General features: G+C 37.1%; 1 protein-coding gene across 1 annotated transcript; it reads left to right on the top strand.

Annotated features, from left to right (window-relative positions):
* Positions 1 to 3,252: 3,252 nt before the first annotated feature.
* Positions 3,253 to 15,256, top strand: ADTRP (androgen dependent TFPI regulating protein). Its single transcript, XM_053468462.1, has 6 exons — positions 3,253 to 3,405; positions 3,620 to 3,754; positions 4,683 to 4,784; positions 11,622 to 11,737; positions 13,963 to 14,114; positions 15,156 to 15,256. Exons 1-6 carry the CDS (start codon positions 3,253 to 3,255, stop codon positions 15,185 to 15,187), a joined length of 690 nt encoding a protein of 229 aa, XP_053324437.1. The 3' UTR covers positions 15,188 to 15,256.
* The last annotated feature ends 523 nt before the right edge of the window (positions 15,257 to 15,779 follow it).

Raw genomic sequence — 15,779 nt, 5'->3', positions numbered from 1 at the left:
CTCCTTTTGAGCAGATGTTTTCATATAATAAAATAACCTGTACATTCCATGTGGGTGGCAGTGGGTGGAATGAATTATTAAAGCGAGCATATCATACATAAACAGTTTGTTCCTGTACAGATCACATTAGAGAATAAATTACTAGGGTTTTATTTTCAATGAAAACAATGAATTACAGGATAATTTACGAGCTAAATGTAGCTGAATTTACAGATTATTCTGTTGTTTGTCAGCAAGGGATAATTTCTGATCTCTGTAAAGAAAATAAATAAATAAAGGAAGTCAGAATGAAAAACAAAATGTTAAACTCATGTTTTTCATTAATGTTTCAAATTTGTCTGTGTTGTCTGTGTGTTGCTTTTACCCCTGTATCCCTGAGCCTCCTATATATTAAGCCAGAAAACCATAGTGTCATTGTGACTGGCTTGAATCAAAGACAACAGTGTTGATGAGAGAGTGGACTTTGTTTTTGGCAATAATAATACAGGATGCTTCCGAAAAAGCTTTAGAAAAAAACCCAGAAACTTCAGTTTCATTTATGTTATAAAAGAAATTGGAATCAGTTAAGTGACCCTTTAAAATATTATTTTTGAATATATATAAATTAATTACAATTGCAAGGACAAGATAAGAAAATAATCTAGTCCTCAAAGTTATATTTTTTTATGCATGTTGGAGTCCATTTTGCTCTATACTTTCAGTAGAGGCAGCTGTGGGTAAAGTTAGGTGTGACAGGAGTTTATTTTCTAACTCTAATAGCCATACTCTGCTCCTCTGTTTGGAGAAAGAAGAAACTGACCTACCTGGAGACCCAGGAAAGCCAGGCTTCACCTGGAGACTCTGGGCCTTCCCAGGTTATGATTATTGGGTAGAAATACTTATCATTTTGTACAGGTTTTCTTCTTTAAAATGCATTAGTTCCTCACTTTGAATTCAACTTCCTGTGATGTCACCTGTAACATTAGGTTCTTCCTACCGAGCCCCTGAATGCTGATATTTAATATTGACGTAGCACTTGAAATATAACGTTTTATAATGCCTAATGAAGAAACCTAATATTTAGAGTTCAGCTCCAAAGGTCAGCATTACTAAATTGAGTACTAGATACTTAGTGAAAACACAAAAGCCTGATTTTCTTATTAAAAATAGTTCCTTTTAAAAAAAAAAACAAAGCTTGTAAAAAATTAACATGGCCGCCATATGTATTTATTAACTTTAATTACATATGAAATAGTTATTGATCTAGATATAGATATTGCAAGTCTTTAACTGAACTCTGAAAGAGAGGGTATATTTTACAGTGTTGGAGTTGTTAATTGCTAAACAGAGGACCAAACCATCAAGGGATATGAGATTTTCCTTGAAACCCATAGGTGCACTGAATTATTAATATTTTCTTGCCAGGGTACATATTAATATCTCACTCTTGCGGATAAATGCAGAGCGATTTAAATAGTGAACATCGAAACAAAACCAAACCAGGACCAAGATTCCTACTAATTTCTTCAATACAAAAATATTCTAAACAGCATCTTATGTTAAGTGTGGACCAAGGAAACTCATTAAACTATTACTGTACATTTTATTTTCACACAAGGATAAAGCATTGTTCATATTTAGAAAATTAATAAAAGGACTTATCATACTACAGACTATTGGTCTCATCTATGCTCTTCCTCTGTGCATCATTTAGTCATTTCACACACATTTTCTTCTGTAAATTTGGACAGGCACACGCTATATCAGTTATACTATATACTATGTGGTTATTCAGCAGGCTGAGACTAGAATAAGATAGAGACATAGCTCAAGGTACAATGAGATACCATTACCTCCAACCATAGTCAACCAGTTACCTGGCTGTTGAGGTTGCAACCTGGGCCACAAATACATTAAGAGAAACATCCTAAATTTAATTTTAAGAAAAAAAGACAGATTTAACAGTAACATCTGAAATGATTTTTTTATGGAAAACTTTCATGGTTCAGTTTCATCACAATGTTTTCATCTTTTTGTGATCAAAACAGGTGATACCCAAAATGTGCCATCAATGTCAACATATTGTACAAAAAAATTTCTTAGGTACACATTTCTCTTCCTCGCATTTACTTTTCATGCCTATATTCTGTTAGAGCGTCTTCTTTCTGCCAAAGTAAAGATTTGACTCTAATGATGTTTCCATTCCATGGGCATATGTTCAAATGGAAATAAATGTGGAAAATAAGCTTGGCTTATGCATGGAGAAATGAGCACAGCTTGTATTACTTCCCTTTGTGATGTTTTGCTAGAAAGAAGGATTCAATGCGAATGAGTCACTAAAATGTGACTGCGTCTTTTAGCGAATGTCTGTGTGAAGTTTTATTTTAGAGGATTTATATGTTTTCTTACTTTTACTTATAGGATGATGTTACTTATAGGCTACCTGATGTTCTACCTGAACATGGCAAATTTCAAGGTCATTTTGGGTTGATCCTCTAGAGGAGGATTGTAGTGTACCAGCCATTTTGCATTTTGCATAATGATAACACAAGCAAAAAGAGATAAATTTGGTATATAACTTGTATTATACAATACTCAGGACAGTATATGAGCAATGGCTTTGCTAGAAGAACTGTTTTTTCTCAGTGGCCATTTTGAAACATGGATGCTAGGTTGTGAGTCTTATAGATTACTTCCTTCTGAATAATGTCTGTACATTATTAAGAATGCCTCATAACTTTACAAAAATGCATTCATTAGTCTCAAAGAGGATTTCAAAATTACTTTGGAAAAGTCTGATCTTAGTACCATAGAACCAAATAATGTTGCATTGGTTCCTATGGTCACAATTTTTTAATATATACTAATACCACCATTTTCCAGGTGATGCAATTTGTCTTCGAGGTATTATTGTTACATACTCACCATTCTTCTTTATATTACTAAGCATTTTAAAAAAGTGACAGAAAAAAATATATATGAGAAACACTTAAGTAATATCTGACCTATTCCATGTAAGCTCCTTCCACAAACAAAGACCCCTTTCACAAAAAGAGATTGCATAACCTTAATCCCATCAGAGTTTAGCAGTAGCTTTGAAATCCAGTATAAGCAAAACTTTTGTAATTCACCAACCCCGAAGGCCCAATTGTTTCACAGCTCCTTATTAAGTCTGAAGACAGCCTCAAGGTTTCTGTCATTTATGCCTAGGCAAGCAGTCGGGAGGTTTGCAGGGAAGAACTCCTTAAGTCTATTCTTTAAAATAGGTGGAGCATGGCACCAACAACTATGATAGTTTATCATTGCTTTATTTTCATCTGGTATTTTTTCCTTACTTACTCCCTTTTTACAGTTAATTCCAAGGAGACGCCAGTTGGAGTTTTCTTGTATGGTGGACAATGGAAATACTTGACAGTCCTTAATGTGGTAAGAGTCTATCTCTTTCATTGCATTATCATGGTGAAACTCTTAGTTCTTATTTTTTTTCTGAATTGTGACACTGATTATGTTTGTGAAAGATAGAATTGTCATAGCAAGCCAGAGTTACAGAGCTAGTTTTTTATTAGGTATTTTCTACATTTTTGTAAGCCAAAGGACCAACAATCCTGGGATAAAGCTAATTTAGAACTAATTTGTTCAGGTTTTGCAGACTCTTTTCTATGCAGTGTGTTTTGTGACGGATCTCCTGAAGCCAGCGAGTGGAATCAGACTAGTGAAGTTCATTGTTTCCTGCAGAGACCTCCTCTTCTCTGTTCTGGCTTTTCCGGCATCCACAGTAAGTTCACACACCTACGAGAAGATAATATGCTCCTTACCTCCAGCCTGAGTCAGTCAAACTGGTGCCAACAGTATATATGTATTGATTTCTTGATTTGTGATTGAGAGCCTCATCTTCTGCACCTTTTAGTTTAAACATATAGAATTAGACCTGGAACATGTCTTATTGAGCAAAACAAAATAAAATTAGATTCTGGATCCCTGATGTTTTCATAACAAAGCCAAAAGTATATAGTATTAATACAAATGATCAAAATGTTTGTACCTTTTTTTGTAAACCTGTAGGCTAGGCTTTTATATTTAGGAAATTGTTTTAGCTTCATTAATGCCTGAGGAATGGACCTAACAACTTTGTCTTGAAAGCTTACAATTTAACCCATTTGGCCAATAAATGGTATAATTTTAACTACACCTTTAATACAAAAACAAATTTCTAGGTATTGTCACACACACTTATTTATAAACTTGATTGTTGAAAGACTATGTGGAATATTTAAATCTAGAATAAAGTTTACAAATTACCATGCCCACTCCATTTGATTTTGCGTTTGCAATTATCTCCTTTGGACCAGCAGTGAAATAACAAATTTTGTACCATGGTCTCGGCAATCACATACACATATACACAGTTATAATAAGGTTGCACTCAGATCCGTTATCTTGGATCTTAGCTCTCTGTATCTGTCCCTCTTTCAAGAGCACTATAACCATACCCTAGTAAACACTGAAAGTTTTTGGATAATTGCTAATATTCTCTAGGGATATAATACAGCTTCTTATTCTTTTCTATTCTTTCAAGAAGGACTATGATAATTGTTACTTAACGTACATATATGTTGCAGTAGTTAAAGGCAGTGCATGGGTAGAGTCTGTATTTGTCCATGACTTTCTTCTAATTAATAACTAATCGCATTGTTTCATTGCAGTTTGTGTTTTTAGCGTTTTGGGCACTGTACAGTTATGATAGGGAGTTGGTATATCCAGAGGGCCTGGACAGGATCATTCCAGTATGGCTTAATCACGCCATGGTAAGTAAAATACTAACGTTTGTTTAGAATTGTACATGCTTGTATATGTAAGCTTTATACGGTGTTGTATCCCAATGGAGACATTAGCACCATAGCCAGCACAATAAATACTGCTCACTCAATCAAAGAGTATGAATTATGATTGGGGCAGAGCATTGGCCGCACTGTCTGCAGGGATATTTTGACTGGGGGCCCTGGGTGACGGACCCATTTTGCCCTATGGATGAAACATTCATGATGCATGCCCATATTGTTCCAGCTGCCTATAGACCATGGCTCCTTTTCTATGTCTGATTTGTTTCTTATGATGATTGGTGTGGCAGTTCTAAAAACAATATATATCTGAAACAAATTATCATCAAATTGTGAATGGGTAAGCACGGGTTGAGTCAACCTCACAAGCGTTACATTGTAAATTCTTAAAATTCAAGTTCAACTCAAGTTATTGAAATAAATTGGGGAGAATTGTTGGGTCACATGTCTAAATACCTCTGCCATTCTAATTTTATTTTCGTGTAAAAACATAAAACAACAAATATACACAAAATGCGCTTAAATTACACCTTAAGATAGCTATTTTGATCCATCTATGATCATAAGGTCATATCATTAAATGTATTAAAAAGTTTGCGTAGGCCCCAGTGCTTTTGCCAACGATAGTAATTAGTCTGTTGAGAGTCAAAGCACTGTTTTTTTGCATTTTTATTCTATTAGTTCTCCTTTTGATTGCAGCCAAGGGCAAGTGGGCTTTACAGCCAACCCATGATATTAGCCGTCGATTCATGCAGTTTATCCAGTCACTCAAAGTTTGAATGTTTTCATTTTCCATTTACCGAGAGACCCTGTGGAAAAGCATCATGTTTATCAAGTCGTCTAGCTGTATTTCGGGTAAAAAGAAAATGAGCTGCCATTTTTAGAAAAGCTGTTCGCATTGAAGTGTTTTTCCCTTGGCAAGCTAATCTTAATTTAGCAAAAACATGCATGACCTTATCCTACACATACAAGTGGATTTATTTTTGCTTATATTTTTTCTTTGAAGCATTTCGTTTATTAAAAAAATACCAGAATCTTTTGCATTTTACAAGTATCTCTTACTTTAACTAATTACTTACATTATATATGCGGAATAGAAATCTATTTTTTTATGATATAGGTAGACGGTAAGATATATTTACAAAATAAAGAGGAGGACATCCATGAAAGCTTTACATTGATCATCAGGGCATCTCATTAAGTTGTGTTAACTATTTTAAAATGCCAACTATAGCTGCTCTAGCTCAAGCTAATTATTGAATTATTCAAGTTACAACTGTTTTGAACAATAATGATCACCCATCTAAGCATGCTTTTAGCCTAGATCTGTTTACAAAGTATCATGAAAATTGGTATAAAAAAGATATTCATACAACATGTAGATATTTTTTAATGAAGTAAACATATCTAGCCTGTCTTTAATTGGAATGCTGAGGTCATGACGATATCTTGAAAATGAGGAATTGGAGCACTAATATCTGGGCCTTCACAGATGGGATATGTTGTGGTCTTCCCATGCAGGCTATTACTCTGGAGTGGACACTTGAAACCATAGGTCCCATTATAACTAAGAAACGGACTCTGGTCCTTCTGCATCAGAATGCTTTTTGAATTAAGGTTATATAGAAAAGCAAACCTCTTTTTCCTCTACCAAGATATTTTATAACATAAATGCTTTTACAATTTTTTGTACTGTGATGATGCACAGAAGATCTCCACTGGTCCGTTTGACCATGAGCATGGATGCTTGCTGGAGATTGGGAACATTCTGTTTTTTTTCTGTTAAAGCACAGCCTTGTTGTTGTTTTTTAAGTCATCAGCTTCATGGGAGAGTACATGATACTCTAACTTATTGATGTTTTATTTACAAACTGTGTACGTCGATTCCTTAACCTTTGCCTTACCAAGGTTTTTTTAAGTACCGTATGTTTTTTTTTGCCTTTTTTACCGTATGTTGGTTTAATCAAGATTCCCCTTTTCCGTGTTTGATGAAAATTATACATCCTTTTTTTTTTCAGGAAAAATAGGGCTTTCTTTTAAAACCATAGAAACATGCCAAAAATAATAATTGTGAGTGCTAATATGTAAAAAAACCTATAATAATTTTTTTTTTTGCAATTTTGCATAGAATTTCTTCATAGTAGGTGCCACTGATGAACAATGACCCAATTTATGTTCAACACCCCCTGATTGTTGTAGTGCCACATCTACCTCTTACATAGTACTCTATATGGTAGTATGTTTAATACCTCTAGGAGTTTTGGGGTAGTGAATGGCAGGAGTTATAATTTTTACATGTAGGGCTAGGGCAATGGGATGTCAGGACTTTTTATACATACATATATTATTTTTTTAATATTTCTTTTTTTTGGGCCGTCAGTGGAATATGGATAGAGATCCCATTAGGGATCTCTCGTACATGTTATATATGACAGTGATGTCACAATGAGCTCACTGTATTGTTTATTTATTTATTTATTTATTTTTACATTGTTCCCTTTGCAGCAGCAGGGAGATGTGAAAAACACATGATGTACAGGTACATCTATAGAGCAATCTTTTGTGGACTTACTTGTGCGCCTATAGGGTATCTGTCCCATTTTATGACTAGGTGGCATATGTGGTTGGTTGCACAGAGAACAAGGGGTCTGTGTGAAGAGCATACATAAAACCTTTTCAGAGGGCCCATAAAGTGTCTTGCAGATATGAATATGGCTGTGCTTGAATCCAGTGCAGCTGGAAATCTCTCCCACCAACATTTTTAATACTAGTATCAGATTAAAACATGATTTTCACTGCACATAAACACAATATATTGTCATACGAAATAAGATATCTTTAGTATTAGTTATATACAAAGTTATGTTGGGTTAAAGCTATCTGTCACTTTAATAACTTACAAGTCAATAGACATCACATACTTGAAACCAAAATATTTTCCCTAGTTTCCAGTCTCCAGGGCGTAAAACAGTGCTGCTTGTAAGTCTGTCTGTGCTTTAGCATAGGTGGGTCAATCTGTAACTGTCATTTTGATTAATCTACCTGCCCTTATGAGTCAATATATTTAAAACCTAGCCTGCAGTGTGCTCTGGGGTCAAGAATACATCATGCATTGATTTACTAACAGGTGGTGGAAGTTAATGTCTGGAATTACAGTTGCTTCGGTATATGACTCCCATCACATATATATATTTTTGTTATTTAGATATGATTCTTCTTATAAGTCATGCATTACCCAATTGTGTGTACTTAATATCTTAAAAATATGTGATTTAAGTCAATAAATCCTGAGTTTTAGCTAAGGAAACCGAGCCTGGCAAATGCCACTTGCAAAATTCACTATAGGTAGAGCTGTCATGAACTCATAAGCTACTATACAGCTTAACCCTGCAGACAGTGCCAGATCAGACATATATTATAATTTATTTATAGAGCTTCAGTAGATTAAAAATGAATCATTTAAATTAAAATCAATAGAAATTAACATTAAAATTGTCCATACAAAATCGACACATGTTAAGACATTCTGGTACAGAAGGAGAAGGGGGACCTCTTCTTTTGTGCTTACAATATATTAGCAGGTTGAGGGGGATCAAGGCAGAAGGAGAGAGGGACTACTTAGGAGAGGGTGACTTGGAGAAGTCAGTGGTGTGGAGATCTCAAAGTTAGGGGTATATAGTTTCTTTCTAGGATGCAGATATCACGAGGATAGACAATATGCTTACCTGAATAGTTGGCTCTTTAGCGAGCGTGTAAAGTTGGAATACATTACAGAGAATAGGCACAACAGGAGTACAATCCTGACTACATGAGTGGGAAGAAGTGATAACAGTTGAACGTCACCAGGGGAGGGCTGGCAGCCTAAGGCCTGGGGGGCAAGTCTAGTCAACTGGCCCATTGCACCATCAAAGCGGCTGCGAGCGACATTGAAAGCGGCCGTCGTGCGGCAGTCACTCCACCAGCGCCTAATGAAATTAAAGTGGCCGGCGTGCAAACACTGCATGCCTCAGCTCTTCATCACACCCCTTTTAAGACGTGGGAAGAGGAGCTGAGGAATGGCCATTGGGTCTGACAGTCGCATGATGCAGGGGCGTACCTAGAGTATTTGGCACCTGTGGCAGACCCTGTATGTGGCACCCCCCCCACACACTTTAAAACTGCATAGTTTCTATGGTTAGGCAAACATTGACAGGGGTACAGCATATTTGTTATCATTTTATACTTAGGGATTACGCAGCACCACCGTCAATGTGTGCCTATACATTGAGCCAGACACTGACAACCCCTATCACTATATACTAAGCCAAACATTGATGTGGTGTAGGCTTACCACTTTAGTGACTGGCATAGTATATAGTAGGGATGCACCGAAATGAAAATTCTGGACTGAAACTAAAAATTCAGCATTCACTTGGTCAAAACAGAAAAAAAAAACAAAAAAAAAAAAACTTTAAAATACTTTATTAAAAGTAACACCAAAATTAGACAAAAAAATCAACAATAATATTAACACATATACATATACATATACACATATATATAACAACAATCACAATCCTATCATGCCCAGGTTCTAGCATGTGCTGGCTGACTTAGCATGATAGGAGTGTGATTGCTGTTTGCAATTATATATATCAATATATATATATATATTAATACTGTCATTGAATTATTCTGTCCAATAAAAGTGTTAACACACCAAAGTTGGACCAAAAAATAATTTATAACAGCAATCACACTCCTATCATGCCTAGGCAGCCACTACATGCTGGAAACTGGGCATGAAAGGAATGTGATTACGGACTCCCTATGCCAAGCTATCCCCCAACACTTACACATCCATGCTATCTGAAACCCTCATTCACAAACATTCAGCATAACACCCATCACTCTCACACACTTACATTCAGCATAACACCCATCACTCTCACACACTTACATTCAGCATAACACCCATCACTCTCACACACGTACATTTAGCATAACACCCATCACTCTCACACACTTACATTCAGCATAACAACCATCACTCTCACACACTTACATTCAGCATAACACCCATCACTCTCACACACTTACATTCAGCATAACACCCATCACTCTCACACTTACATTCAGCATAACACCCATCACTCTCACACACTTACATTTAGCATAACACCCATCACTCTCACACACTTACATTCAGCATAACACCCATCACTCTCACACACTTACATTCAGCATAACACCCATCACTCTCACACACGTAAATTTAGCATAACACCCATCACTCTCACATACTTACATTCAGCATAACACCCATCACTCTCACACACTTACATTTAGCAAAACACCCATCACTCTCACACACTTACATTCAGCATAACACCCATCACTCTCACACACTTACATTTAGCATAACACCCATCACTCTCACACACTTACATTCAGCATAACACCCATCACTCTCACACACGTACATTTAGCATAACACCCATCACTCTCACACACTTACATTCAGCATAACAACCATCACTCTCACACACTTACATTCAGCATAACACCCATCACTCTCACACACTTACTAATCCACTCTCTCCGACCTTTTCTTCTTTCACTCTCACGTTTCCTCTTCCTCCTCTTCTTCTTCTTCTACTTCTTCTTCTTCCTGTCCTTCCGGTGCACTGAGCGCGGAAAATGTTGGGCGTGGCTTCAGTGTTGTTGACGCGCGCACCGAAACGGGAGGGGGCGGTCCGCCCCGGCTGCCGCTGATCTGAGGGGTGCCACCATGCCGGCACGCCTCCAGAAACTGGAGGCGTGCCGGCATGGTGGCACCCCTCAGATGAGCGGCAGCCGGGGTGGACCGCCCCCCTCCCTCCCCCGCCAGGTACGCATGACGGCCGCATTGAATCATGCTCGCGGCCACTTAGTTTTTAACTTGGCGGCCGTAGCCGCATTGAATGTCTGTCTGCCGGTCGTCCGTCCGGCCCACCGGCCCGGATTTAGGACGGCCTGGGGGGCAATTGCCCCCCTGCCCCCCGGCCCAGCCCGCCCCTGAACGTCACTTTCATTCAATAAGTAAATGAAAAGGGCAGTAAAGTGTATAACTGGAGTTAAGCGAAGAGATATAGGGGGTGCAGAGTTGTTAAAGGTTCTGCGTGGAAGAATCAGAAGGGCTTCTGATTCTTCCCTGCAGAGTCAATTCATATGTATTATTGGAAGACATTGGTAATTAATCATTAGTAGATTTTGAACCATTAAATGTACAAGATTTGTATGTTATATTTTCCTATTAAATCTTTATAACAGTAAGAAAGGGTTTCTCGGAACACAAGAGCCTGGATTTTGTTAATTCATTCTGAAATTTCTAAAAGTAATCCCAACTCCTGTATTCACTAAAATGGGCTTAACTGAAATTCTTGAAGTATCTGTAGTTGAACCCCTGGGATCCAGGCTCGATTGTGCCATGATTGGTGGAAACATTTAAACTGGAGAGAGCTGATGTGTCTGTACTAGTACACTATCATTATTTAGTAAAATGTCTGCCACAAAGCCTGTTGCTCTCTACCACTGTTCGGAAGTTGATATGTGAAATTACAGACATCAGGGCAGCTCCTGCTGAGTTTCCTTTAGTATTATCTATGTTAATGATTCCGAACCACAGGAAATTTAATTAATACATTCCTAGGCCTTTAAAACGGCAATACTAAAAATACTTAAAAAAAAGCTTATATAAACTATTATTTGAAAATTTTCCGGGAATTTTCAAACCACAAAGGCTGGAATATTTGAACTCATGCAAATGTTTGTTTATTTTGCCAGCACACAGCTGTGTTTCCACTTGCTGTCCTCGAAATTGTGTCCTCTCCTCATCATTATCCGGAAAAGAAAAAGGGGCTCATCTTTTTGGGAATATGCTCCGTATCTTATTTGAGCTGGTAAGTAATTGGTGAAAGAATTATTCTGTAAGTGTGTGTGGAATGCTACTGCATTCTAGTAAACACAACATTTTAATTCACACCTGTACCTTTAATTCTAGTTCTAAGGCACTCACTTACTGACACACTGCTAAAACTAAACTGGCATTGTCTGAAATAAATGTATAATCCAGCAGTGTAAACTTTCAGTGATGTAACTTTTTTCTCCTTTTGAATAGGCTAGGGCCATGTGGCACAAAGCCATCTGACGGGTCTTTTACTGTATAGACAAGCATATTCTGGAAATCAAAGGACAGCTGTCATCAAGAATTTACATATTTACTGGGGAATTTTCCCCAATTACCATTTAGAGCATGGTCACTTGAACCATAAAAGAAAAACATATATATATGTTTTAATCCAAATTCCCCTTTCAATGGGAATTTCTGCAGGAGGAAAGATACCTGCAAAAATTGAGCAAAACTGTCTGTTTTTGCTAGACTTGGGCGACGTCTAACTCTCCATCTTCGTGTTCATCTTTGTATTCCATGAATATTCGTGTATATTCTTCGTGTTCGTTTCTTGCCGTTTTTTTTTTTATAAGTGGTTAATACGGACCTGCACCTGCACGTCATTGGTTGATGGCAGACGAGCCCCCTGCTGGCGACCAATAGATTTGCTGGTACGGATCTTTAAAAACCAAAGCTGCTGCGTAGTTCGTACCGTCTAGTTTCTGCCTGCATAATGACATGAACAGTGTTTCCCAGGAAGCTGCGTCATGACATCACAAATGCAAATGGTCACAGAAACCCAGCTGCAAAAGCAAGTTTTTTAAAAGGACTTACCATGGGGTGAAATTGATGCTGTGCACCACTTGGACTGAATATGTTTACCCAGTTCTACCCAGGGATGATTAAAGATACAAGTTCCGCCATTAGGCCCTTTGTACCCATAACTCATATATAATTTTTTTAACATTACCTAGCGCAAACTTATGCAAACAACAAAACCTAAAAAATATTAAATTACTTGTTGTTAAATCCTATTATAACATTTGCTATAATGCAGGATTCCAGAAAATCGTGCTTTATTATCCTTGTATTAATCATAGAAATAAAATATACAGACTGTAAAATGTCTTAATAAATAGCCTTAATATAACCCTGAAAATTAGCATTCAAATCACACTTTCCTTTTAATTTTATCTTGATATATGTTTGTTCTTTAAATAACCTGCAGTTGGTAGATGACCACACGGGACCTTTAGACAGGTTTTCTATAAATAACATATGACTAAGAGGAGTCAATAGATGAAGGCGTACACACGAGTCAGTCAATTACAAGCGTCCCTTGGGATCACACATATAAATTAGATGTATTGTGAGAACAACACCGCTAGAACTGTGTCTACATTGAGCGGTGGTTGAACAAAAGATTTGATGGTCTCAAATGTATACACCCATTTTTGGTGCTTGGACACACTGGACACATCATTGAATCACTTTAAGGGCAGGGTTTTCTATGGTTTCAATGTAGCATGTTCTGCGTGGTCGTACTGTTGAATGTACGATCATTCTATAATGTGTAATCAGACTGCTGAATCTCCAGCTGTGATTTTTCTTAACCTTTGTTTTTTTAACCTTTGGGCTCAATTAAGGTTAGTCAGAGATATGATGTCATATCACAAGCTCTTTTTCATAAAGGGCCACAGCACCTTTTATTGTATTAGAGACAGCGACTATGGGGAATGGGGGAGCTTCCCTAGTTCAGGCCAAAGGCAGCCCTAATGATAAATACAGCACTGCATACACACATACACTATCATACCCAGACACACACACTACATTCACACTAACACTACCAAACCCAGACACACACTACATACCCACATACACACTTACGCTAACATACCCAGACACACGCACTACATACGCACAAACACATGAATGCCAACATACCCAGATACACACAAGCTAACGTTCCCAGACACACACACACAGACATACACAACTCGCTTACCCTGTGAAGTCTCAGCTTGCACACAAGTTGCATGACGCTACTGAACTCCACCTCCTGTTGGAAATTAAGGACATATAGAAGCAAGTCTGGGACTTTTCCTATGCCAGAAATGTTCAGGTTCTGGGTGGGGCAGTTGCCCTGTTCCCCACCCCTGAGATCTACCCATGTCCGACAGCCTTGTGAAGCAATGTTAATTTAGCATTTTAAAATAAACTTTTCTTTTCTAGGGTAATATGGATTTACTTTGCTGATGGCAAGTGGGTTTATCCTTTTCTGGGACTACTTAGTCCACTTCAATTTTTGATGTTTCTGTTAGGTAGCCAGGCACTTACTGCATTTATCTACATTGCTGGAGATAGTCTCAACTATCTTGTCTGGGGTAAGTTTATTTCTAAATATATTTTCATATTTATCCATATTATTGCATGCTGACTATTCAAAATTGTGGGGATATTAATTGTTTGTTCTCTTCCATATACTTTACAACCAAAAATAACGGGATTTGTTGACCTATAGCCTACATTTTATTGTTCTGTACACTAATTAAATCTCTGAAAAGGTGTTCAAAGATTAAAGTAAGATATAAGGTAGGTTTTAGGCAGGTGTGAAAAAATGTTGTACAGTAAGAATGCTTTAAAAATAGACATTTTAATAGTTTATGTTTATCACTTAACAATTTACCAAGTGGGTGAACAGAAGAAAAATCTAAATGAAATCAATAGTTGATTTGCCTTCAAAATAGCATCAGTTCTTCTAGGTACACTTGCACACATTTGTAGGTTGTAGGTTGTTGCAAACATCCTGGACTTCTGAGGATTTAGGCAGCCTCAGATACATCTCTTTCTTCATGTAATCATAGACAGAGTCGATACTGCTGAGTTTAGGGCTCTGTGGGTGCTATGGGAGAGACCTCGTTGCTGTAGGATAGCTTCCTTGTGTCTTGTTGCTGTGGTCAGTCCTGGTGTATGATTTTTGACGTTAAATTGTCTTCAGTAATCTTGCCTTATTAGTGGGTTTGGCTGTTTCTCACCCAGTTTTATTCCTCCTGCACAGTTGTTTCTGCTTTAGTTAAATATCATGTTTCAACCTACATATTAAATTGATGATCATTAGCACATGTTTGGTATAAGTATTTAACCATACACCTGAGAAGGATTGTTTACAGTACAAACAGATGGTGGGGTTATGAATGGCACAGAGCTTCCTTAACATTGTCCTCGCTGGCAGTTATATTCTTTTTGGCCAATCCCTTCGATTAACCTGCATTTCTTAAATAGCTTCTTGGTGCAGTATCAGTAACTTATAATATGATATCATTTGTACAACTGTTTACTTTTAAAATATTAAGGGCAAAGCCTTTGCTTCTTTTTTTTTATTCTTCTAGGTTTTTAACCACCACTTTTGTCTTGTATTTAACCAGGAGATGAAGATGGGAAGAAAAAGGAGAATTAAATCTTTTTTGACCTGTAATCCAACTAGAAAGATTATGAAACATCATAATAAATCTGTTAAGTATCTGGCTACATGTGTATGGGTCACATAATGGGTATTCTCTGAAAGTAAAACGTGATATTTTATGTATTATTTAAATATCCTAATATACTGACAACAAACTGAGATAGAAACAAAGTGATTCCTTATGCTTCAAAATGTCCTTAGCAAGTTCCCCAGCAGCTAAGGTTATCTATTATCTATCTATCTATTACACAAATTTGATGTTTCAACACAACATATAGAAACTTTACCCACACATTGGAGCAAAACTATTATAACCATATTTTAAGCTTTAAGTGTTTTTGATTGATTGTTTTGGGTATCTCTGCTGATCCTTGCAATAAGATGCATATATGTCAACTTCCTTTGTTCACTCAACACCAGGGATCCCTACCCTGTTAGATATATGGCTGACACATGGGGTAATAGTATTTTCAGTACACCTATGCACCTATACATCTCTTTCTCACAAAAAAACAGCAAAAAAGTTACGCCTGGGTCCCATGACGTGCTGCCAACACTGCACACTCACGGCGCTCTCGGGCTAATG

The sequence above is a fragment of the Spea bombifrons genome, chromosome 5 (assembly GCF_027358695.1).
Source record: "Spea bombifrons isolate aSpeBom1 chromosome 5, aSpeBom1.2.pri, whole genome shotgun sequence".
NCBI classification, from domain to species: Eukaryota; Metazoa; Chordata; class Amphibia; order Anura; family Pelobatidae; genus Spea; species Spea bombifrons.
This window is presented reverse-complemented; position numbering and strand designations above follow the sequence as displayed.